Source organism: Alternaria rosae, assembly GCF_020736505.1.
Source record: "Alternaria rosae strain MPI-PUGE-AT-0040 chromosome Unknown BKA58scaffold_10, whole genome shotgun sequence".
Lineage (NCBI taxonomy): Eukaryota > Fungi > Ascomycota > Dothideomycetes > Pleosporales > Pleosporaceae > Alternaria > Alternaria rosae.
This window is the reverse complement of record NW_025763579.1, coordinates 802,466-825,948: the sequence shown is the minus strand read 5'-3', so window position 1 is coordinate 825,948 and position 23,483 is coordinate 802,466. Positions and strand designations below refer to the sequence as shown.

Below are 23,483 nucleotides of genomic sequence, written 5' to 3'. Positions count from 1 at the left end.
TTGACGCTGCATATCACCTCACGCTTAAGGCAACACGCATTGCGCGGACGGCCTTGCAGATGAGACCAGGTACATGAGTGTAGCTCAGCCATAGGCTGTTCTACACCCAATAGCACATATACGTCTGACATCCTACACTTACACCCACCTTAGAAGCATAACGCGCTTCTAGTGCTGGTCAACCGCTGGTGCCTATCCTCGCGCATTCAAGACTCCGAGGTCCCTTCACCGACACCGATACCGACACTCAAGCGACCGTTATACCGCCGACGTAGCTTCGATTTAGATCTCGCAATCAAACGGAAATCGTGGCTTGCTAGAGGACCCAAATCCGCTTGAGCCGTGCTTACGCGGGGGCGGTTCGTCTGATGCGACGTGGATCCACGATACCTCCTCGACTTTCAGAGACCACCAAGATTCGCCAACATGGCTTCCAACGGATCCGAATCGCCAGACGAGTCTTTCTTCAACGACCTCTCCCAGCAAGCGCAAGATCCGAATGCTACCAACGGTCAAGAAACGCAACAGGACGGATCGAACAAGATCAAGAGGATTGCGTGTGTTCTGTGTAGGAAGCGGAAGTTGCGATGCGACGGCACCCGCCCAACATGCTCGACCTGTAAACGCCTGAACCATGACTGCGCATACGACGAAGTACGCAAGAAAAGTGGACCCAAGCGCGGCTATGTGAAGCTGCTCGAACAACGGCTGCGTAAGTTACGCATACTTTGGCTGATTGTTGGTACTGACTCATGGGCTATAGAGCAAGTCGAGACCCTCCTCAAGACCCAAGACACGACCGATGCGAGCAAGGACGCCCCGCGCCAGGACGCCGCTTCCGCATACGTCGCGAACACCATAACTCAAGCACTGCCAAATTCTGGAGACGGTCCCAATACATCAGGCAATACCCAAGCGACCGGTCGGTCGGGGATTACTGGCGCAAGCCCATTCCAGAATCTTGGTACACCGGGGAACGACGTGGGGCGTGAGACCTCGTGGGAGATGATAGGGCTTGGGCTCGAGGAACCTCTACCTCCCCAAGAAATCATGGACGACTTGTACGAGCAGAACCCATTCTGTGGCATGATGACTGCGCTGACGCTTTTCCAGATATCAAATATACTTCTCCAAGATCCATCTCACATTGCCCGTCATACACAGACCACGGTTCATGGCCGCTCTGAATTTGTCTCCTCAAGCGCGCCCGCCGGTGTGTCTGCGATACATTATGTGGACCCTAGCCGCTTCCATCACGGACAAGTACGAGGCGTTACAAGAACACTTCTACCAACGTTCGAGAAAGTATGCGCAGATGGATGAGATGCGAGGCCACGGAGAGTCGACCATCACCCTTGCACATTGCCAGACATGGGTTTTGACGGCTACGTACGAGTTCAGACAGATGTACTTCCCAAGAGCCTGGCTGTCATCCGGGAGAGGCACAAGACTGGCTCAGATGATGCAGTTGCATCGTCTGGACGGGGTTGGACTAGATGTGAAGCAATGCCTAGCTCCACCCAAGGATTGGACCGAGCGTGAGGAACGGCGGAGAACGTTCTGGCTAACCTTTTGCATTGATCGATACGCAAGTATTGGAACTGGTTGGCCGATGACCTACGACGAGAGAGACGTAAGGACAGAGTTCTCTTGTATACATGGGCAAAACTAACGCTGTTTAGATTATGACGAACCTACCAGCAAGCGAAGAAGCATTTGAGAGGAGTAAACCGATGGAAACTGGATCGCTGGATCAGATTCTGAATCCAAATGGCGTGCAAAACCTTCAAGCACTCGGCGGTATCGTTCTGACAGCTGCGATGTTTGGCCGTAATTTGCTTCACTTGCATCGACCAATGCCAGATGACAATGATGACGATATCAACGGCGGCTTCTGGAATCGACATCGAAACATCGAGCGTATACTTCTGCAGACATCGCTGAGTCTGCCGGATAATATTCGTCTACCAAATGGTATAGCCGAACCCAACGTAGTGTTCACGAATATGTGCATACATACGTCGGCAATATGTCTTCACCAAGCAGCCATCTTCAAGGCAGACAAATACCGGCTACCAGCAAATGTCAGCAATGAAAGCAAGATTCGATGCGTTACAGCAGCAGCAGAGATTGCTTCCATCATGCGTATGATCAGTCACATGGACCTTGGTTCAGTAAGTCTTTAGTCACGACCGACGATTGTCGTTTACTGATTTGAGCAGATGAACCCGTTCATATCCTTCTGTATTTATGTGGCAGCAAGGGTGTTCGTCCAATACCTCAAGACGCGGCCGAAGGATCAACAAATGACCTCCTCGCTACAATTTCTCTTGCAAGCGATGGAAGCTCTTCGACGTAAGAACCCACTCACAGAGTCGTTCTTAGTGCAGTTAGATCTTGATCTAGAGGGTGCAGGTCTGCAGGGCATGCGGCATCAGCCATACACACAATCTACACGCAAAGTGAGTCAAACTCCAGAGGCTCTCCAAGGCCTGAGCGACACTGTCGGGAATCGAGCTGGAATCCTAAGTCAGAGTTATCCCAAGTAAGTTACTAATTCCTGACCCATAGCCTACCGTCATCCAGATCCATTCTGATCCGCAAATCAACTGCAGTCCGTTAATCAATATACGCGAGCCGAATCAACCCGCCCCACCCGTCAATACGTTTGGGAACGGCAATCCAATCACGCCGGCATCGACTTCCAATACGCAATACTCGAGCAGCGCCCCTGCTCCGCCATTTCATCTCCACAATATCAACAGTATCGACATGAACGCGCACAACGCGGCCTTCTTAACGTCTCAATTTGATTCAAACGGGGGCTTCGGAACCTCTGCAGCTCAAGCCTTCACACCCGCTGGCGGTTTTTCTTTCCCCGATAATGAGATGGACCTTTCCGGAGGTGATAGAGATGTCGACCGGCCCAGCCCCGCAACAATAAGCTCACAATCAAGAGGTGGATCAACATCACAATCTTCTTACTCACCAGGTCAGCCACTCGAACACAGCATCCCATACCGGGCATCCCCAAAGATGACTGGGCCAGGCTCTGGCACCGTATTTCCAGACCTCGCAGCCAATGGCGGAACGTTTCCTATAAATGGCTTCAATGCACCCAGCAACATGGGCAATGAAGCTTATACTGATGGCTTCGTGATGGGCAATGAATGGGAATACGCAGCTTTGAACGCGGGGACAGGACTAACGCCAATGGCAGACGCATCCTGGGATTCGATGTTGGAAAGTGTCACGATGGGATGGGATTCTGTTGGTTCTGGACATGAGAATCAACCGAATGCGGCTGGAGTATGATAGATTTTGTCATTTTGGGGATGCATGTATTGGAATAGCAGGATACCCACTTTCGCTTTGATTGGATTTGGTGTTAGGGCTGATAACATGGGTGGGCTTGACTTTTAGGTCACGCACACATTGGTTTCGCGTGCTTTTTGCATTTGACGCTTGCTGGCAGTTCTAGATGACGTAGTGCTACCTACGCATTACAGAGGGCGGATAGAACGAACGTTGTATGCTATCATGTATAAACAGCACTGGAACTGGCATACCCAGGTATCATCCTGGGTCATTGTGACATTCCCCTGGATCCGTGCACGCGGCTAGACATGTACATCGACGGAGCCACCTCGGATCGAAATTACGAATGCGTTGACAGATGTCATTATCGAGGCGAACTGGTTGTTTTTAAGACTAACATAGCATATCGATTACAATCGATACTTGGCCATGCTCTCGATGAAAGGACCCTGAAGATCCGGGGATAATGCGGCTTGCAGGGATGGGGGCGGTCTGCGTCACACCTGCAGTTGCTGGGCAACCGGATCGAGAAGCTACGTGCAGCATCGCAACCACATCACCACCGCTTTTTCGCTGCGTCGAGTCGTACAATTAATCTTCACTTCTTCACATATCGTTCTCTATCCCTGTTTCTCTGGGCAGAAAAGCTGGCACTCACGACTGGTGCACCGATCATTGTACAGCAAACAGAACAGTAAACACCGAGGCCGACGCATACTCACAATGTTCACGTCGAAAGAGAGGGAAGGTGCTGCGTCACCAGGGCCTGGAGCCTACTATTCGCCGTCCCAAATGAGTAAGAACTATAGCGACGCCTTCGCACCTGCTATACTGATGATTGGCATAGAGAACTATCTTCAAGACCTTCGCACAAACCGCCCCGCTCGTCCCACCGGAGCTCGACCTGCTCCTGCACACTTCAACACATGGTCAAATAGATCCAACAACCGAATGTCCGACTCGACTGGCATCTCCTCTCTACAGCGCACCTTCACAGACCCTGTCGTCGACGCGGATGCACGTCCCGCCTCCTCGCACGAACCGAAGTCGCATACCCGAACAACCTCCAAAGCGAGCCTAGATGAAGTCGTAGCCAATGTTGGAAGGCCACTGGTACAGCCACCACGCGGGCGGGAGACTTCACGGTCTTCTTCACGGTCGCGCACACCCAGCGTACAATACCGCGAGAGGGAACAGCGCCAGGCAGAGCAGGACGAGGCACGGGCTATTCGCGTGGCCATGGAGGACTTGGAACTTGCAAAGGAGGAGGGCAAGATATTCGAGGCCGCACGAGACGAAGCCGTCGAATTGGTCTGGAAGCATTGCAACCCCCATGCGGCAGCGGCCAGTCCGACCAAACCGTATGCATACCCGGGTCTGGCCAGAGAGAACAGCGCGCAGAGGAGTCGGAGCGTCGAGCCGAAGGATCAGGATCTGCAACGGGCCAATTCTAAACTGCGGAAGCGACATTCGATGGGGAGTGCCGCGTCAGGGAGCCGGAGTAGCAGCTTGCAAAGCAACGGCCGTACAGGCGATGCCGATACATCACTTGCTGGAAACGCGTCGCCTACCAAGAGCAGCTTTGATATAATCAAGAGTAAGAACGGCGAGTCACCAGCATTAGCCAAAGCCATCTCAGACCTTCCAGACTTCAAACAACGACGAAGAAGCAGCGGACCCCGTCGAACCATCAGCGGGAGCCTCTTCTCCAACCCGAACGACCAGATATACGAAGAACCCGAAGAAGAAGCACCGCCTGCTCCTAAGCCTACCCCCGCCGCTGAACCGCCCAAGACCGAGAAGCTACCCTTAGGCATACGGCGCAATCCCTTTATGCGTTTCCAATCGATCAAGGGGAACCCGCTGGTGAGGTCCAGCACGGATCCTGCCATTGCGACGAAACGCTTCGACCGTTATGAGATACAGAAGAACCCACCAACCCAATCGAGAAATGCAGCGTATACCCTGAACTCGGCAGAACCGAAGCCAGCAGAAGATGTCAAGGCGGACGTGGAGAATGTCCCGGAGGTGAAGATGAAGGATGGCAAGGAGATAAGGAGTGACGAGTTGCGTGCTGCTACAGGCTTTCGTCTGAAGGACCGTAGTGCGAAGCTACCTACTCCTACCGCTGTCTCAGATGCTCCAGGGCGGCCGATCGTTTCTTTCGAGAAGAACTGGAACGTGATTGAGATGAAGGAAGAGATATCTGCTGCACCCGATCTGGCACCAAAACCTTTGAACACAACCAAGTCTGGCCCACCCCCACTGGAGCATGCTGCAACTGAACCTGTCATTCCTACTATCAGTCTCGCACCAGAAGTACCCAAACGGAACATTACTCCAAGACCGCAAGTTCCAGAGATCAACGTTCCTTCCGAGCCTAAAACCAGCCTCGCACCTGACGTACCGGAACGAAGCACAACTCCAAGACCGCCTACGGTTCCAGAGGCCAACAGCTCATCTAGTTCCGTGCCCGCACCTGGACGGTTCAATCTGAAAAACAAACCTACCATCAACATCTACGAGGACCCCCCAACTCAAGCAAGACCTCTACCACTCACCAGCTCGCTGAGGAAAGCCAATATACCGACTCGACCTTCTGCTGCTCCTCTACCTAGTATCAATGTGTCTGACTCAACTCCTGCGCGATCAAGGACGACACCAGCACCACCAGTCCCTTCTATTTCCGTGTCTGAGACCCCATCGATTTCGGCCAAGAAGAACTTGTTCAACCGTGGCCCCTACGTGCCGCCAACGAGCGCTACACCGCCTATTCCGAGCATATCAGTCAGCGAGACTCCAGCGCCAAGACGAGGCTCTACAACACCTTCAATATCTGTACCACCGGAAATCCCATCGATATCTGTCAGCGAATCACCAGCGCCGAGCCGTGGGTCAAGAGGCAACGCTGCACCAATACCCAGCATCTCTGTGAGCGAGACACCTGCGCTGAGGAGGGGAGCGACTGCACCATCCATCAACGTGACTCCTGACATTCCGACCATATCCGTCAATGAGACCCCAGCTCCGACTCGGGGACGCAACAACAACGTACCTTCGATCAACGTCAGCCCTTCGGTGCCTTCGATCAACGTCAACACGCCTAAAGGCTTCGGCCCAGCCGCGTCAACACGACCACTGCCAGTACCAAACGCCCAGAACAAATCCCACAGCTACAACGGCACAGCCACACCACGCACCCACTGGACCCCAACCACCGTCCGCACCGGCGCCCTCTGCACCCAATGTGCCCTCCCCATCGCCGGCCGCATCGTCTCCGCCTCCGGCGCGCGCTTCCACCCGGAATGCTTCGCCTGCTATCAATGCGGCGAGCACCTCGAATGCGTAGCCTTCTACCCAGAACCCTCCAACAAACACGCCGAACGCGTCTCGCGCATCCGCGCCCGCCTCTCTGGCGCCGATATCCCGTACCTCCCCTCGCATCCCACCGCAGACTCCATGGCGCGCCTCGAGCACGACGACGGCACAGACGAAACTCCCCGCTTCTACTGCCACCTCGATTTCCACGAGCTGTTTTCTCCCCGCTGCAAGAGCTGCAAGACGCCTATTGAAGGCGAGGTTATTGTTGCTTGTGGTGCCGAGTGGCATGCGGGTCACTTTTTCTGTGCCCAGTGTGGCGATCCGTTTGATTCCAACACGCCGTTTGTAGAGAAGGATGGATATGCTTGGTGTGTTAATTGTCATACCCATCGGTATAGTACAAAGTGTAAGGGTTGTAGGAAACCGGTTACCGATACGGTTGTTAAGGCGTTGGGGGCGGAGTGGCATGTTGGGTGCTTCGTTTGTGTGGTATGTCTTCCCCAATCTGCTTCTTCGTATGAAGTGACGTTTTTGCTAACATGTGTGATAGTGCTGCTCTGGTCCTTTTGAAGATGGGAGGTATTTCCTCCGCGGAGAGAGTCAGGATCCGGTTTGTGTGCGGTGTGAGGAGAGGAGGTTGAAGGCTTAAGCGACGTGCTACATATGCTTCTTTGGTGCTGCTGCGGTTGTGTGAGAATCTACTGTTGAGCGTGTTTGCATATTGTTCGCATACATTGGTGTTTTGGGTATGGAGAATGGCGCTGTTTGGGCGTTTCTTGGGTAGCATAAAGGTAGTTGGGGAGTTGTAATATGTGAACGATGTTTACAAGCATGTTGAGATTGGTCGTGCTGGCTGGGGTTTACATGAAGAAATCGTGACACTCGGTGATGTATACTAACCAATACCGCCCAAGCTAAGCTTTCCTATTGTATTGTGCTGCTGACACGTTGGCTGTCGTACGAAGTCACGTCTTCAGGTTCTTCGGGTGCTTTGTCCGATACGCCTCCGTCACTAGTATCCCCGGCGTCATCATGCGGGTCATCCGACGCTTCTTGGCTGGTGGTATTCTCTACGGGTGAGTGGTAGAGAAATTTTCTTACGGCTTCGCAAGTTCCCTGGTTCTTGTTCTTATGGAGGAAATATTCCAGGCTGCAATGCCAAGCCCAGTCGACAACCATTTTGCACGCCCACTCGACTCCAAGGTCTGTGTTTCTATGAACGAGTTCCTGGACAGTGAGGCTAAGAGCATTGCTGTTGTATCCACGAACAAGTTTGTCGATGGTCATGTCGTACTCCCTGATGCCCTTCTCGAAAATGTTATCGACATCCTTATCGACGAGCTTTTGCGCTTTGGCGGTCCATGTATTGATGATGTCGTTTTCCCACTTTGTCGTTTTATCCTCCAGAATAATTAGCATATCTTGTTCATCCTTGCTGTCCTTGCTCGTCTCTTTGCCCTTCACCCTCTCCTTCTCATTGTTCTTGATTTTCCCCCCATTCTTCCCGTTCTTTGCGTTCTTTGCGTTGTTCTTGTCCTTCTTTCCCTCATCTCTCTGTTTCTCTCCCTCACTCTTCTTCGTCTTCTCTAGTAACCAGGCTATGGACGACGGAGCAGCGCCATCAAGACGTGTCGAGCCAGCCGTGAGTAGGCAAGTGCGTTTCGTAACCTCCTCTCGACCCTTAGCCAGAAAAAGGCGAACTGTGAAGTGTATCGTTTGTTGATGAGACTCCTGGAACGGAGCGTACCCATCTACTCCGGCGTCTTGTTCCAGAATATGCTGACGAGCTGGAATGGCACTGGGTAGTGTCGGCGGGAACAAAGAGTGATTCACATTACCTAAAGGTAGGCATTAATGTCTTTACTACTTAGCTCATGCACGTTCATGGCACATACCTTGGCTTAGAGTATGACTCAGATAGCGCGATCCTGCACCGGGTGGACAGAGACGCCTGTACAAACGCTCACGATAGATGGGCATACCGGTGAAATGCTCCACGTACTGAGCCAACATCCAGACTAACGTCAGATTTGCAAGTCCACAATCTGGCCAGCCGCCCCCGATGTCAGAGTGATCCCCAGCAAACCAGCACTGGCGGATACATGTCTTGTTTCTCGGTACGTGTTTCCAGAGTATTGGATTGTAGAGGGACCTTGACTCATGTAGTGCTAGCGCCTGGAATGCAAAATCCAGGTTCTCTGGCACTTTATCATCCACAAACGAAAGGGTGGGCGATTCCATAATGGCGGATACAGTATCCCAGACTCCACAGCTGGCTATTTTGACAGGATGAACTGCATGACGTTTTCTGTCTTCCTTGGCCCACGCGTTCAATTCGCTATCTTCCTGGGATGCCCAGAGTCTGTAAAGACCTTTGTATTTCTTTGTTACGTAGTCTCCTTTGACTCTGAGCAAACCTATTCTCTCAATCAGGCATACCAGACAACGCACTGCGAATGCGCCTCTTGAGAATCCGATCAAGTGAATCTCTGCATCTGGATTGCTATGGTATTTTTCACATAGCTTGTAGTACAGCTTATGAATGAGAGTGTGGATATCTGTAGTTATGTTACTCGCTGTCCCTAGATGCGGGCTTCGTAGTAAGGAAAGCCAATCTGACGGCTCACTCACCACTTCCAGTGACTTGATCGCCTTTGTTTCCCATACTGGAGAAGCTCATCCAGCCTGCGTTCTCAGGCGCGTGAGTACCTACGCCTGATTCATATATGAACTGATCAGGAGATCTTTCGACGGATACACATTGCTTGAACCGTTGAACATTGGTGTTCTGAGTAGGTTCGTCGTTTCGAATCGCGTTCTGTGCCGTGCCGTCGCAGCATACAAATATCCTCATCCGTGGCTTCGCACGTGACGGCTTCTCGCCCATAGTGCGTGCGTCTTGAAGGGAGTAAAAGGCGTCAAATATGAGTTCTTCTTGACGTTCACTGTATCAATAAGCGAGTGCGAAGAAACGAGAATTCAACGTTACCAAATCTTCTTATGCTATACATACAGCCTTGTGACTACCCCTCATCCCTGTTCTAATCCTAGTCAGTCACAACTCTGTAAGCAGACCTGGCAAATGAGCATTTGCATATGTACAACTTCACGAAAAGAGCTCGCCTGGACTTCTAGGCGTTGGAGTGGTGCCACGTATGTGTCCAATCCCTCGGTGTCGTAGAGGCTGCCGAAGTAACCATCACTCAACCAACCGCCAGCATCTGTTCCTGCAAGATAAACTATACATTCAAGGTCTTACCCTGAACTTATGTGGACTTGGAACGTCTTACGGGGATCAAGAGGTATGTGTGTTGGTCATGACAAGTGCTGAGGAAGCAGCCACCACCGGGATAAGGAAATGGTGAATGGAAAAGAGCTCAGCATCGCCTATTTCGATGCCGTAAGTGTTGGGATGTCTATACGGTAAGATCGACCACAGCCTATGGGCGTTGCGAAGGTAGGGCATTACCTGAACAATGCCTAGGTAATTGCAGTTACACCATACCATGGCTTCTCAAGCATACTCTAGATACCCAATATCTCTTGTAGCGCATACATCCTTCATCGAAGGTAGCGTGGCTCGATTGGTGGGGAAGTCCAGGTGCGTCGCGACATCCGGATGGCAGGTGCGGGGAGGAGATGCAGTCATGCAACGGCCGTCCTTTCAAGTTTTCGCGTCCAATTATGAGCTATTTGATGCGAGACCATGGAAAATAGGGAATTGATCGCTGTATATGAAGAATTGTGCAGGTTGTTGTATGTACAAAGAAAGACAAAGAGGCTCAGAAGGCTTGCCAACCAGCGCTAGGCTCTTGCCGCTCCATAGTGAGCATACATGACCTCACGCAGCCAGGAGAAGACAACATCAATTCTCAAATTTTGATTATTATAAGAGTGACAGGATACTACTACGTATGTTACTGAGACTGGATGAGTGTCAAAAACGTTGACCTGTTCCACGGTTAGGTTCATGTTCTCTTCGGTGCCAACCACCACGTTACGAAAGAGCCATACACCCCTACTAAAACATAACCGCGCACCCTTCGTAGCCCGTCTCCTAGACTACTTTATCCTCTTTTAATCTGAAGCCACACGTACGCACGCAAGCAGTCATGTCTTCGTCAACGTCTTCGTCAACGTCTTCGTCAACGTCTTCGTCAACGTCTTCGTCAACATCAAAAAGTTCAAAATACCACGGGGTCTCAGAAGCCTAGCCAACGCACTGTTCGGTCCCAGCGCCGATGAGGAGTCCACCTCCCTCTTCTCCTCGTCCAACGGCCTCCTCCTACCAGACTACATGGGAGCACATTTCGACAGTAGCATCATGGTCATCGTCCCTGACATCTCGTTCCCTACCTCCCCCTCTGAAATCGCACTGTGGAAAGAATCCAAGAGAATACAAACTCAAGATCTTCACGCAGATCCAGGAGACTGCACAGTGGGGTGAGCTGATGCAAGATGTCACTTCTATTACCAACGCCTCCCGAGAACCGGTTTCACTGCGTGATGTTGACGGATCAAAAGTAGGATTTCCTGTTTCTAGTCGCGAGGGTAGACCGACGGAATGTTATTTGTTTTTTTCATTACTGTGTGCAGATTCTAAGGCAGGCTTGGAAAGGTCTTCCTATGGTAGGGGAAGAGAAACCTGGCTCTGCTTGGGGTGCTGTGGGGGAATACGTCAATAGAGAACAGATGCGTGCAGTTGTCGATGAGCTTGGATGTGAATATGAGAGTCTGCTGGGTTGTGCAGGAGAAGACGTTGGTAGTGGAGTAGGGGATAGATGTATGCTCCTTGAAGCACTAGCCGAGCAGGTGATCATTAGTAACCAGATGAACCAGAAGAGGGATGAGTTATATGGCGACGAGGAAGATGGGGAGAGTAGCGATGAAGACGACGACGACGACGACGACGACGACGACGACGACGACGGCAATTGGTTTCCCATGAAGACGCCTTATTACGACCCAACCGATATAAGGAATACGTCGTGTTGTTTACAAGAATAGCCAGCGAGAGGACAGGACAAATCTCTTACTCGCGACGTGAGGGGGACTCCGTAAGTTACCCCTTAGTATACTGTCCTAGGGCACATGAAATGAACAGTCTCACGTTCCAATATACTCAATTTTCCACTCGCAATGGCATATCTAATAATACAAAAGAGGCCTTCTCAAACCCGAGCCAAACCAAGCTATAAGCCGCAAGAAACCACGCTCAAAACCAAATGAAAATACTCCATGCATGCAACCGTCTTTTCATGACCCACACCAATGCTTTCTTGCCAGAGAAAACATCGTCCGTGAACATGCACCCCCCACCCACTCCATATATCCTAATCATGCAAGAGATGGACCTGAGCCAGACTTGTTATGAAATGTCTAGTTGACGTGTTGTCCGTATTACCAAAAACGCCGCAACGGTTGCTGAAAAAGAAAAGAGGATAGTAGCATAAAGAGAACTGGGGCAGGGGAGATGACTGCGCCTTGCTAGAACAAGGGGTCTACCATAATGCCCATAGGAGAAAGCGCACACCTCGACCCTGAAATTGCATCGGGTGCATCAGAGGCTCACTGACTGCTTTTATGGTCATATCCGTTCGAACCATTTGTTACGTCAAGAATCCTATTCGGCGCCGGACTCGACTTCTTAACCGGTGGATCAAGAATTGTTGGGCTGGAGAGAGGTTCTAGGCTCTTGACCGGCGGGAAGACAGGCGTCTCGGACATTTGGTGGCTCGATACAGGGCGCATAGCGTCGTGTTTTGAGGGCGCGGGAATGGGGTCTGGGAGCATCTGCGCGGGCATTTGGGACGACGGTGATGGAGCTATGCGCATTGGTGCAGGGGCCGGCGATGACATGTTTGCTGGGAGGGGCGCTGGCGAGCTATGTTTGGTTGGGGAGAAGGAGGGGCGGTTGGCGGAGCTGGGTGGGAAGGAGGAGTGAGGACTGTTGAAGTTGAAACTTGGTGGTAGTCCGTTGGTTGGGCGGGGGGACGCCGCTGGTGAGTGCTTTACTGGTGACCCGCCCGGGCCTGCTGCTGATGCTGGGCGACTAAAGCTCCGTACATGCGGTGCTGCGGGTTGCGGTGGGCCGAATGGGTTGGAGTTGAAGGGATTGGGACCGCCGAAAGAGCTACCGTTCTGCTGTGGTTGTGGTATGTGGAAGCTTTTTGTTGGGCTGCTCGGTATCCGTTCGAGGTTGTACGGTGGAGGTGACGATGTTGGACCGTTGCCAGTTCTGTGCCCAGGAGATGAGAAGTGAGATCGTATGGGCGATGACATGCTACCGTTCGCGCCTTTGGTGGGTGATCCGTAGGCAGCTTCCGATCTTTGTATGCCAGGTGGACCTAGAGCTTGACCACGGGGAGATAGATTTGGGCCGTCGACCCATGGCTGTGCGGGATGCATCGAGGGCTGGAAGGCTTGTGGTCGTGGTAGTTGTACTGCGTCAAACAGATTCGTCGACATAGAGAGGCCGTTGCCATTTGCTTCTGTTTGGTTTCGTGGTGACTGTGATGTCAATCGTAGCTTGAGAGAAGGGAGCTTCGGCTCGTCTGCCTCTCCCTCTTTACGCTTGCAGGCAGTGCAGACGAACGTAAACTTCGAATCATCGGCCTGTTCTTCTGTGATGTCATGGCACTTCATGTGTTGCCAGACATTGCACTTCTCACAAGATATTTGCGGGGTGTTGTCGTTCTACCAGAGTCAGCGGAATGCATAGTCATTATGCATTGAAACTCACCAGGTTGGAGCCGTAAGTGCCGCACTTCTCGCAGTCAAAGAACCAATCTTCCTCCTCATTGAGCCTCTTGAGATCACTTTCGTGCTTCTTCATCATGGCCTTCAGGTGTCGCTCTGATAGCCTGGCGTTGTTTGAGGCCAGCTTCTGTTCATTCTCGTGCAGTTTACGCAGCTCCTCTTCTTTCAGAATCTTTGCCGTCTCACGCTCCTTCAGCCGTTGCTCACGAGTCATCCTGCGAGAATCTTGTGCTTCCTCCATCTTCTTTTGCTTCTCTTGCTCCGCCTTGGCCATTGCAAGTTCTTCCTGCCTCTTACGTTCCGCAGCCTCGGCTTCCTCAACCTCCTTTTGTTTCTCAAGTCGTGACGAAATTCGGGACGAGCGCTTCGCTGTAGCAAGCTTCTGCATGTTCTCCAACTCCTTCATCTTGCGGGCCTGCTTCTTTGCTTGCTCCTCTGCCAACCCCTCCATGACGGGCATGACATCTTCCTGAAGTCGCTTGTATAGAACCTTCTCGTTCGGATCGCGACTCTTCCGGATGCTGCTCATATACTCCTGGTAGTCTTCCAAGGTGACGCAAATGCACTCCCACTTCTTGCCGCCGAGACCGTCGTCAATCTCCTGAGGCTGTTGCTCGTCGTTCGCCTGCTCCTCCTCTTCGGCTTCTTCGGGTTCGGGAGTGGAAGCCTTTTGTCGCTTGCTGGCCCTTGAACCTCTTGATTTCTTGGGCTTTGCTTTGGTTTTGGACTTGGCTTTCGTAGGTTCGGGAGGTGGCGGTGGATCGGTCATACGGTACATGCGATTGTCGTCGAGAACAAAGAGCGATCGTTCTTGCGAGTCCCAGCCTGTGGGCTCCATACGCTGTGGCATGTTAGTCATTGCCCTGCACCAATCCAGGTGATGCTTACCCATAGTGTCTGCTCGTTGTCCGTCGCTCCAATCTTCTCTCTTATTGTGTTCGGATTGTTGAGCGTCCATACGGAAAGTTGTTGCAAGACGCGTATTTTGGTGAAGACGTCGAAGTCGTGGAACTTGTTGGGCTCCTCTTCCTCGCCAAAGGGGTTTCGAGCGGGCGCTTTCGCAACATACTGCCGGCGGGTGTACTCATCGAAGATTTCGGGTCTGTCATCGTGTCAGTACTATCGAAACTATGCGCAATGGCCAGGTCTTACGTCAAGCCCTTGTGTGACGATACGTGCTTCAGCAGCGCTAGGCCAATTTGTGCAAGTTTGTCGGATGGCTGTGGTTGGAGGCATTCGGATTCCAATTCCTGTACGTTTGTCAGCTCGTGGTCCCTATAAGATATATGCGCGCCGGGCTGGGATGCCAGGCGCAAAGGGCATGTACCTCGATGTCAAAGTCCCTGTCGATTTTGACTGCGTCACCGAAGAGACTGATGTACTGGGCCAGATTTGCAAACTGCCACATATTGCGCAGTTTCTGCAGTGTGCTGGGCTCTTCAACAGGCGCCTCGGCCTCCATTTCGTCGGCGGCGCGTTTTCGAGACGGCATGGCTGCGGTGCCTCGCGTGCGGCGACGCGTGTGAGTTACGTGTGAATACGGGTTAGAGGCCAGAAATGGTGATTATCAGATGCGCGTTGTGAGATGGCGATGCGTAATGCTGTCGTTGTGTCGGCGGGCTCGTGGGCAGGGCGATGATGTGAGTGCCGATGTCCCTTTTCGGTGATGTGAGTGATGAATGTCGCGCGTCGATTGTCGGCGAGTCCGGGGGAGGCCCGAAGCGGTAAAGCGCCATCGGGCCAGCCTTGCACATGCAATCTGGCAGACATACAATACTCGTGACGATGACGAAGAATGCAGACAGCGGTTTTGCTTGTATCACACAGGCAGAGCCATGGCAATGGCATCTCGAATGTATGGCATGAATGTAGGCTGCTTACTAAGACCAGTCCGTATAAACCTTAATGCACGCGTCTTACAGGACATGGGCATTCCAAGAGTATCGGTCTTTCGTGACAAGATGGACAATTTGACCGGCCGTCGGTTGGGACTCTACCAAGCCACCGAAATTATCATCGTCACGGCCATGATGACAAGAGTGACGATGTAAGGCCGCGTGGCTCACGCAAGTGCACAAGCCACAGCTCCACCGAGTGTGGCTCATTGCCGGAGGATTCCACGCCAGGGGCCAGGACGTTGCATAGTAAGCCGTCAGCAGTTTCGGATTCTCTGCTTGTGTTAGTCCCTTATGCTGCATGGTGGCTCACTTTGACTTGGAGAGTAAAAGCCATATACATAGTCGCATAGCAAGATCATGTTCTTCAGAACCGCATCCTTCTACAAGATAGCGATGACACATGCCAAACGCGACAAGTACCCTGGACGTTAAACTAAAATTAACCCTCAGCCCTAGCCTAAGCCGCGCATCCTTGTCGCTCACTGTACCCTTGTCTGTGCTTGGGAATCCGCATCCATCCCGCATTTCAACCAACACTTTCCCACCAAACACACTACACGCGCCCTTTGGACTGCTACGCGCCACCTACCGCTCTCGCCATCGCTGTTACACTCTCTCTACGCTACGACACTCGCTTACGTTCGTTTTGACGCCTGCATGATCGCGCAATAGCATTCTGGGAGAGCTAGTTGGTTCAGATGCTGGGTTGAACGCCGCATATCAGACAGGACGTCCCGATGTCCTACCCGGATCCCAACCACGGCCGAAGTCACCCCCACCAATCAATACCTCTGCAAGACCTCAATCGCCCACCCGACAGCTTCGAAGAAGATGCGTCGCAAGAACACCGGCGGACTCTTAGCGATCGCGGGCGCAATCTGCTCAGACAGACAGGCGCGATAGCAACAGGGGGACATTTCCGCGACTCTCAGTACTCGCCCATTGTAGAGGTGTCGCCCAGCCCTACGCGATTCGCACCGCCGCAAATAAACACCAACCTGCCCCCTTCGCATAATGGCATCCGAAGGGTGGTGGAAGACGAAGAGCCTGGCTCGCCCTTGGACGCGGGCGCATTCCAGGCGGCCATTGGATTCGGCATGGGCATGGAATTCCAGGGCGACACATCGCCGCCAATACCTACACCGGCATCGTCGATGACCTACACACCCTATGGGCACGAACCATACGTTGACAGATCCACCTCGGAAGACCACGACTACTTCTCCCCCACCTACGACGATACGGCCCGCTTGACGGACGCGCGCAATCTCCAGCCGATAAGCGGGGCTACAGCTCCTTCCACTCCCAATGAGCGCTCCAGCTTCCAGAGCGTGCACTTTCTCAGCCCTGGTGATGCCTCGCCGATAGCCCGGCATGGCGGCGACATTGGGCAGGTCGAGGCTGGCAACGTGCGCGACTCAAGAGGAAGGAAGCGCTCGTTATCGCCTGGCAATTTCGAGTCACCTCTGCACAGGGCTGGGACTATTATGCGGAACATGTCCCAGCGTGTGGTCAATGTCAGCAACGATTCTCAGGTCGCTGAGCGAACCATCCAACGGAAATCCACCATACACCAAGGACGCCTCGCACCTCCTCTGTCAATTCCACCACTGCCCGAGTACTCTAATGACGGTCCTACCTCGCCTGTTCCCTCCACGCCAATTGAGAAGCCACCGTCACCGGTCGTATACTCAAGGACGCCAAGTGCATCATGGAACCAGCCTACTAATCCCTTGCGTGGGAAGAGTCTTGGCATTTTTCCCGCCGACAGCAAATTGAGAATCCAGCTTTGCGACCTGCTTGTGCATCCCGTCACGGAGCCACTGCTGCTCGTTCTCATCGTCATCCAAACGATTTTACTAGCAGTGGATGCGCGTACCAAGGCGGTATATAACACTGGGCACAGCAAAGAAATCTCGACCTTCAATGGCATCGACTGGGCTCTCATGTGTCTTTTCATCATATACACATTCGAGGTCATCGTCCGCATAATCGTCTCTGGTTTCATTATCAATCCCGTCGAGTACAGCACCATCAACCGCCAGGTCGGCTTACGCGAGGCTGTCATAAGCAAAGCAAACCAACTATTCGGAGGTCTGCACCGACAGCCTTCACAGCGAAAAACGGGCACCAACACCGATTTTGCTCCAGATCCCCACCAGCCTTCAGTGCTCCGGTCCTTCACCACTGCACAGATGCACACCGACATTGGGGTAGGCGATGCACGTCAGCAAGTACGTACTCGTCTAGCCCATCGGGCGTATCTCAGACACTCGTTCAATCGAACCGACTTTGTTGCGGTCGTCTCGTACTGGATTGCTTTTGTCCTAGGCCTGTGGAACATTGATAATAGCCGAGTCATACTCGTGTTCGACATGTTGAGTTGTTTGCGAATCATCCGTCTTCTGAACCTCACCAGCGGAACCTCCGTCATTCTCCGAAGTTTGAAAAAGGCCGCGCCTTTGCTGGTCAATGTCGCCTTTCTTATCGGATTCTTCTGGCTTCTCTTCTCCATCGTCGGTGTCCAAAGTTTCAAATCAAGTCTGCGGAGAAACTGTGTGTGGTTAGGTCCGCCAGGAGAGCAAAACTTCACGAATGATGCCCAATTCTGCGGTGGCCATTTAGCCGACATTGAAGGCTATCATCCCCAAACGTACATACCTGCTCCAGGCATGCCACCTGGGCCTGACGACGGCAAAGGTTTTCTTTGTCCAAAGGGCTCAGTCTGCGTTGAGAATGACAACCCATTTGCAGGCACGAAAAGTTTCGACAACATCCTTCAGTCTCTTGAGCTTGTTTTCGTCATCATGTCGTCCAATACGTGGTCTGACTTGCTCTACACAGTAGCCGATACCGATTACCTCATCAGTGCCCTTTTCTTCATCGTAGGGCTGTTAATCCTGAGTTTGTGGCTCATCTCTCTTCTGATCGCTGTCATCACCTCCTCCTTCCAGATCATCCGCGAAGAAAGCAAGACCAGCGCCTTCACTGGAGTGGAGATCAAAGATGAAGATGCAGAGAAGAACGACGAGAAACAGCGTGTGGGTAGTCTCAAACGACTCTACGACAAGACCCTATGGGTATGGGTGGCTGTCATAGCCTTTGGCCTTGTTGCTCAGATGATGAGAAGCGCCAACATGAGCGACTTTCGCCGGTTTTTCATCAATGCCGCAGAAATTGTCGTTACTTTCATACTGTTCGTTGAGATTCTCATACGAATTATTGTCGACTGGAGGCATTTCTTCAGGAGCAGACGTAACGTCATCGATCTCATGATCGCCATCATCACAGCCGTCATACAGATACCAGCCATCAAGCATGCACACGATGGAAAAGCCTACGCCTGGTTATCAATATTCCAAATCCTTCGCGTCTATCGCGTTGTCTTGGCTGTACCAATGACACGCGACCTCATTGTAGGTTCCATTCTCCGCCATTCAGAACTCCTGAACTAACATTCATACCAGACAGTCGTGTTCGGAAACGCGGGTGGTCTACTGAACTTGATTCTCTTTGTGTTCCTTTTGACTTTTCTAGCATCCATCTTCGCCTCACAGCTGTTCCGCGGCGAGATTCCGGAAGAAGACGATGGCGAGACGATTCGCGTACCGTTCTTCGACATCTACAACTCTTTCTTGGGGATGTACCAGATATTTTCCAGTGAAGATTGGACAAGTATCCTGTACACCGTTACCCAATTCCAGAAGCCTTTTGGCACAGCATGGATTGGAGCGTCTTTTTGTATCATGTGGTTCATTTTCGCTAATTGTAAGTACAATTCGACTTCCACTCCGGGCCATAGACTAACCAAAGACTAGTCATTGTCCTGAACATGTTTATTGCTGTCATTCAGGAGAACTTCGATGTGTCCGAGGATGAGAAGCGCTTACAGCAAGTCAAAGCGTTTCTGCAGCAAAAGGAAGATGGTCTTACTTCGTCCACTGGGTATGTTGGAATCTCTTCCTACGATTGATATACCAGCTCACCCATTCTAGTAATCTATCTCTGTCATCCATCTTCAAGCTCGGGCAGGCACAACGCAGAGATCCACTCGACTATGGACACGCCGCCACAGAAATGCTGCTCAAAGATGCGGTCGTCCGTGACTTTCTTGACGAGGCGGACGGTAGCGAAAGCCCACAAGAAGAAGACCCGCGACCAGGCATCCGCCCAGCCAAGACTATAGTGGGATCGGGAACCATGTCCACAATCTGGCAACGGTTCCAGCGTCGAATCATACACCGGGAGCCCAACCCTTTCTACGCTCCTCTCGACTTCGGCCGCGCATATGAGGATCTTGACCCAAGAAGCATGGCAAAGGAGGTCGTCTCAGCTACCGAGAGGCGTAAGAAGGCTCAACGCGAGTATTTACGAAACCATCCCAACTACAACGTTTCCCTGTTCATCTTCCGAGCCAACAATCCCATACGCAAGCTATGTCAGCGTGTCGTGGGCCCCGGTCGCGGTGGTGATCGTATAGAAGGAGTTGCTCCATCTGTACCTGTCTGGTATGCATTCTCGGCATTCATCTACGCTGCAATTATCGCCATGGTACTGTTGGCCTGTATCACGACGCCACTGTACCAACGCGAGTACTTCATGACCCACGAGTTCAGCGTCAAGAACTGGTTCGTGTGGGTAGACATGGGCTTTGCGGTGCTCTTCAGCATCGAGGCGCTTATCAAAGTAATTGCTGATGGCTTCTTTTGGACGCCCAACGCCTACTTCCGCGGCTCTTGGGGTTTCATAGACGGTATCGTGTTGATCACTCTTTGGGTCAATGTTGGTACATCGTTCCTGAACGAAGGCCAAGTCACTAGAACTGTGGGCGCATTCAAAGCATTGAGGGCTCTGCGTTTGCTCAACATCAGCGATAGTGCACGAAATCATTTCCATGCGCTCATTGTTCGCGGGTGGTGGAAACTGTTCTCGGTAAGCGTCTTCCAACCTTTACTTCTTCAGAGCTAATTGTGACCAGGCTGCTTTCGTGTCATTAAGTCTGTTGATTCCATTTGCCATCTACGGTCTGAATCTCTTCGTCGGTCAACTACAGTCCTGCAACGATGGTGACTTCCCTGGAGGCGCCAGTCTCCGAGACTGTGTCGGAGAATATAACAGCAAGCCTTTCGACTGGGAAGTCTTAGCCCCCCGTCAAGCTGCCAATCCCTATTACGACTTTGATAACTTTGGAGATGCCCTCTTCATCTTGTTCCAGATTGTCTCTCAAGAGGGCTGGACAGACAACATGTGGACTGCAATGAGTATCACCGGGGTTTACACGCAGCCAGCAGACAGAGCATCGCAGGGCAACTCTGTCTACTTCATCGTCTTCAACTTGCTCGGAGCTGTCTTCGTGTTGACGCTGTTTGTTTCCGTCTTTATGCGCAACTACACGGAACAGACTGGTGTCGCGTTCTTGACGACAGATCAACGCTCTTGGCTTGAACTACGGAAGCTCCTTCGTCAAGTCGCTCCATCCAAGCGACCTTCGTCCACCAAGGTACGGGAGAGCTGGGAAGAGTGGTGTTACCGTAGAGCGGTCACCAAGACCGGACCATGGCAGAGATTTATTACCGGCGTCCTGATACTGCACCTCCTACTGCTGTGTCTGGAGTGGTATCCAGGTTATGGTCCATGGGAGGTAGCTAGGGGTAAGTTTTCATTCCAAGGAATCCAAGTCATAATACTAATATGACTAGACTACATCTTCCTTGCGCTTACCATCGTCTTCATTGCGAATATCGTCATTCGAATCATTGGTCGCTCGTGGCACCGTTTCCGGAGAAGCGCATGGGACATTTACTCGATCTTCTCTGTTGCGGGAACTTTCGTGACATCGATTCTTGTGTTAGCGAAGCATGACGTTAGGTCGTTCGTCCAGCTGCACAAGCTCTTCCTTGTCTCCATCGCTCTCATGCTCATCCCTCGGAACAATCAACTCGACCAGCTATTCAAAACTGCCGCAGCAAGTCTCGCATCCATCGCAAACCTTCTCGCCACATGGTTCGTCCTGTTCCTGGTATATGCCATCGCCCTCACGCAAACCTTTGGTCTTACCAGATTTGGAGCTAGCGAGACTGGAAACATCAACTTCCGGACTGTGCCCAAAGCACTCGTCTTTCTCTTTGTGATGAGTGGTGGTGAGGGCTGGAACGAGTTCATGGAGGACTATGCAAATGTCGACAAACCTTACTGCACAGTGGGCGACAGATACTTCGACAGCGACTGCGGTAGTCCCGAGTGGGCGCGAGCTCTGTTCATCACTTGGAACATCTTGAGCATGTACATCTTTGTCAACTTGTTCGTCTCGTTGATTTACGAGAGTTTCAGTTATGTGTATCAACGAAGCAGCGGGTTGTCAGTCATCAGCCGAGAGGAAATTCGTCGCTTCAAACAAGCCTGGGCTGAGTACGATCCGAATGGAACCGGCTACATCTCGAGAGAAGTGTTCCCCAGGCTTTTGGGTGTAAGTTCATCATTACGGTATACAAGCACGAAACTAACTATACCAGGAACTGTCCGGTATCTTTGAGATGCGTATCTATGACTGTGACTTCAGTGTCGGTCGATTGATCGAAGAGTGTGGGATAACACCCGGAAGGGAGTCCAATCTCCCTGTGTCAGGCCGTGAACCGACCAAGGAGATCGATCTGGACAAACTGAACCGGTGTCTCGCCCAGCTGCCAGTCGCGGACATACGTCGCAGACGAAGACGCATGAATCTTTTCTATGAGGAAGTACTTGTGTCGAGCGACCCAGACAGAGGCATCGGGTTTTCATCGCTGCTCATGATCCTGGCTCACCACAAAGTCATCAACGACAACAAGAGCTTGAGACTGGAAGAGTTCTTGAGGCGCAGAGCACGCCTACAAAGAATCGAAGAAGCTGTCCGCCGTAACGTGGTCAAAGGCTTTTTCGACACACTGTACTGGGCACGGCGCTTCCGTCGTGCCATGGACCTGAAGAAGCAGGGACGTATGGCAACAGTCCCTCAGTTCACTGTTCCGGAGATTTTCATCGACGACGAAGACATCACAAATGCCCAGCGACAGCAATCTTCCGGGCCTCCCAGTCCTCTGTTCTCGCCTCAGGATCTCTACGCACCTTCCCCTCGAAACTCCGCTGGTGCGTCTACTTCGCCACCGGCCTTCCCTTACGACCGGACAAGGAGCAGAACCAACTCCATACAACAAACACCAACAGGCTCACCTACACGGGGAAGCCCGCAGCCATCACCCTTCTCCATGTCTGGCAGCGAGCAAGAATGGCAGTTTGCCTCGGCGCTTAGTCGGCCACCCAGTCCTCTCGAGGTTGATCCTGGGCAAGCGAACAGTCGCAGTCGAGCAAATAGCGCAGTCAGTGCGGCAGATGTTTTGGAAGTGCTTGACAATTCTGCATGGGGCGAATCGATTAGAAGGAGTTTCACTCAGAGACGGCGCGATTAGCGTCCGAGAAGATTTGTATGCGAACACCAGGGACAATCACGAGCGGGTGTCACTCACGTCGATCAAGCTGGCATGGTATGGTATCGGCAACACGTCGAGCCAAAACGGGATGGTTCAGGATGGCGTACGATACGGAGTCTGTTGCATGAACGTCTGGAATGATTGGGTACGTGTGCGGCTGGCATCAACCCAACACGCAACCATAATGTGGAATTGATGGTTCGGTTGGGAATAGGGATACGGCCTGTAATGGTGTAATGGCGGTGGAGTTAACTATTGGCATTGCATAGCGTCGGCGTTGAGCGATTGGTCAAATCACCTTAGATATTACTATCACGAAGCCTCATATCTTTCCAACAGTGCGAATCATCGTTGCTCCGTTGACTTCTAGACGAGGGATATGAGAGTCGGTCGTTCTAGTTCATGGGATAGCGCACGAGATGTCTGGTACGCTACTCAACGTGCATCGTGAACACATATACAATGGTTCCAGCCCAACCGTACCATGCTTCAAAGAACAACCCGACAGCATGAACATGTGTAGGTGACAGACGCTAATTGTACCTTCCGTCACTCGGCATTGGAAGGCATAACAACCTGTCCCTTGCTTACAGTTGAATTTCAGCTTCTTCCACCTCTTCTAGACCCGACAAAGACCACGCGATTATAGCGCACTATGATATACGATCGCCCCGCACCTCGATGAAGGTTGCATGCAAACCTGAAACGTTGATCTGCTTCT

General features: G+C 52.0%; 6 protein-coding genes across 6 annotated transcripts; 4 read left to right on the top strand and 2 right to left on the bottom strand.

Annotated features, from left to right (window-relative positions):
* The first annotated feature begins 86 nt into the window (after positions 1-86).
* On the top strand, positions 87-3,446 carry BKA58DRAFT_41902 (binuclear zinc transcription factor). Its single transcript, XM_046172696.1, has 6 exons — positions 87-712; positions 764-1,061; positions 1,114-1,633; positions 1,683-2,174; positions 2,223-2,545; positions 2,616-3,446. Exons 1-6 carry the CDS (start codon positions 427-429, stop codon positions 3,313-3,315), a joined length of 2,619 nt encoding a protein of 872 aa, XP_046021341.1. The 5' UTR covers positions 87-426; the 3' UTR covers positions 3,316-3,446.
* A 243-nt stretch (positions 3,447-3,689) lies between these two features.
* BKA58DRAFT_472709 (uncharacterized protein) lies at positions 3,690-7,478 on the top strand. Its single transcript, XM_046175292.1, has 3 exons — positions 3,690-4,114; positions 4,166-7,128; positions 7,190-7,478. Exons 1-3 carry the CDS (start codon positions 4,042-4,044, stop codon positions 7,286-7,288), a joined length of 3,135 nt encoding a protein of 1,044 aa, XP_046021340.1. The 5' UTR covers positions 3,690-4,041; the 3' UTR covers positions 7,289-7,478.
* BKA58DRAFT_41893 (uncharacterized protein) lies at positions 7,190-9,595 on the bottom strand. Its single transcript, XM_046172692.1, has 3 exons — positions 9,271-9,595; positions 8,535-9,197; positions 7,190-8,477 (listed from the first exon to the last, which is right to left on the bottom strand). The coding sequence occupies exons 1-3, from the start codon at positions 9,524-9,526 to the stop codon at positions 7,564-7,566; spliced, it is 1,833 nt and encodes a 610-aa protein (XP_046021339.1). The 5' UTR covers positions 9,527-9,595; the 3' UTR covers positions 7,190-7,563.
* Positions 9,596-9,861: 266 nt separating this feature from the next.
* On the top strand, positions 9,862-11,646 carry BKA58DRAFT_423978 (uncharacterized protein; the record flags this gene model as incomplete). Its single annotated transcript, XM_046172882.1, has 6 exons — positions 9,862-10,039; positions 10,210-10,240; positions 10,390-10,395; positions 10,489-10,551; positions 10,728-11,082; positions 11,244-11,646. The coding sequence occupies exons 1-6, from the start codon at positions 9,998-10,000 to the stop codon at positions 11,644-11,646; spliced, it is 900 nt and encodes a 299-aa protein (XP_046021338.1). The 5' UTR covers positions 9,862-9,997.
* Positions 11,647-11,745: 99 nt separating this feature from the next.
* Positions 11,746-15,258, bottom strand: BKA58DRAFT_472706 (uncharacterized protein). Its single transcript, XM_046175291.1, has 5 exons — positions 14,726-15,258; positions 14,551-14,648; positions 14,287-14,500; positions 13,382-14,239; positions 11,746-13,335 (listed from the first exon to the last, which is right to left on the bottom strand). Exons 1-5 carry the CDS (start codon positions 14,888-14,890, stop codon positions 12,208-12,210), a joined length of 2,463 nt encoding a protein of 820 aa, XP_046021337.1. The 5' UTR covers positions 14,891-15,258; the 3' UTR covers positions 11,746-12,207.
* Positions 15,259-15,927: 669 nt separating this feature from the next.
* Positions 15,928-22,952, top strand: BKA58DRAFT_41846 (calcium-channel protein CCH1). Its single transcript, XM_046172672.1, has 7 exons — positions 15,928-18,712; positions 18,764-19,064; positions 19,115-19,241; positions 19,292-20,228; positions 20,275-20,947; positions 20,996-21,762; positions 21,809-22,952. Exons 1-7 carry the CDS (start codon positions 16,034-16,036, stop codon positions 22,739-22,741), a joined length of 6,417 nt encoding a protein of 2,138 aa, XP_046021336.1. The 5' UTR covers positions 15,928-16,033; the 3' UTR covers positions 22,742-22,952.
* The last annotated feature ends 531 nt before the right edge of the window (positions 22,953-23,483 follow it).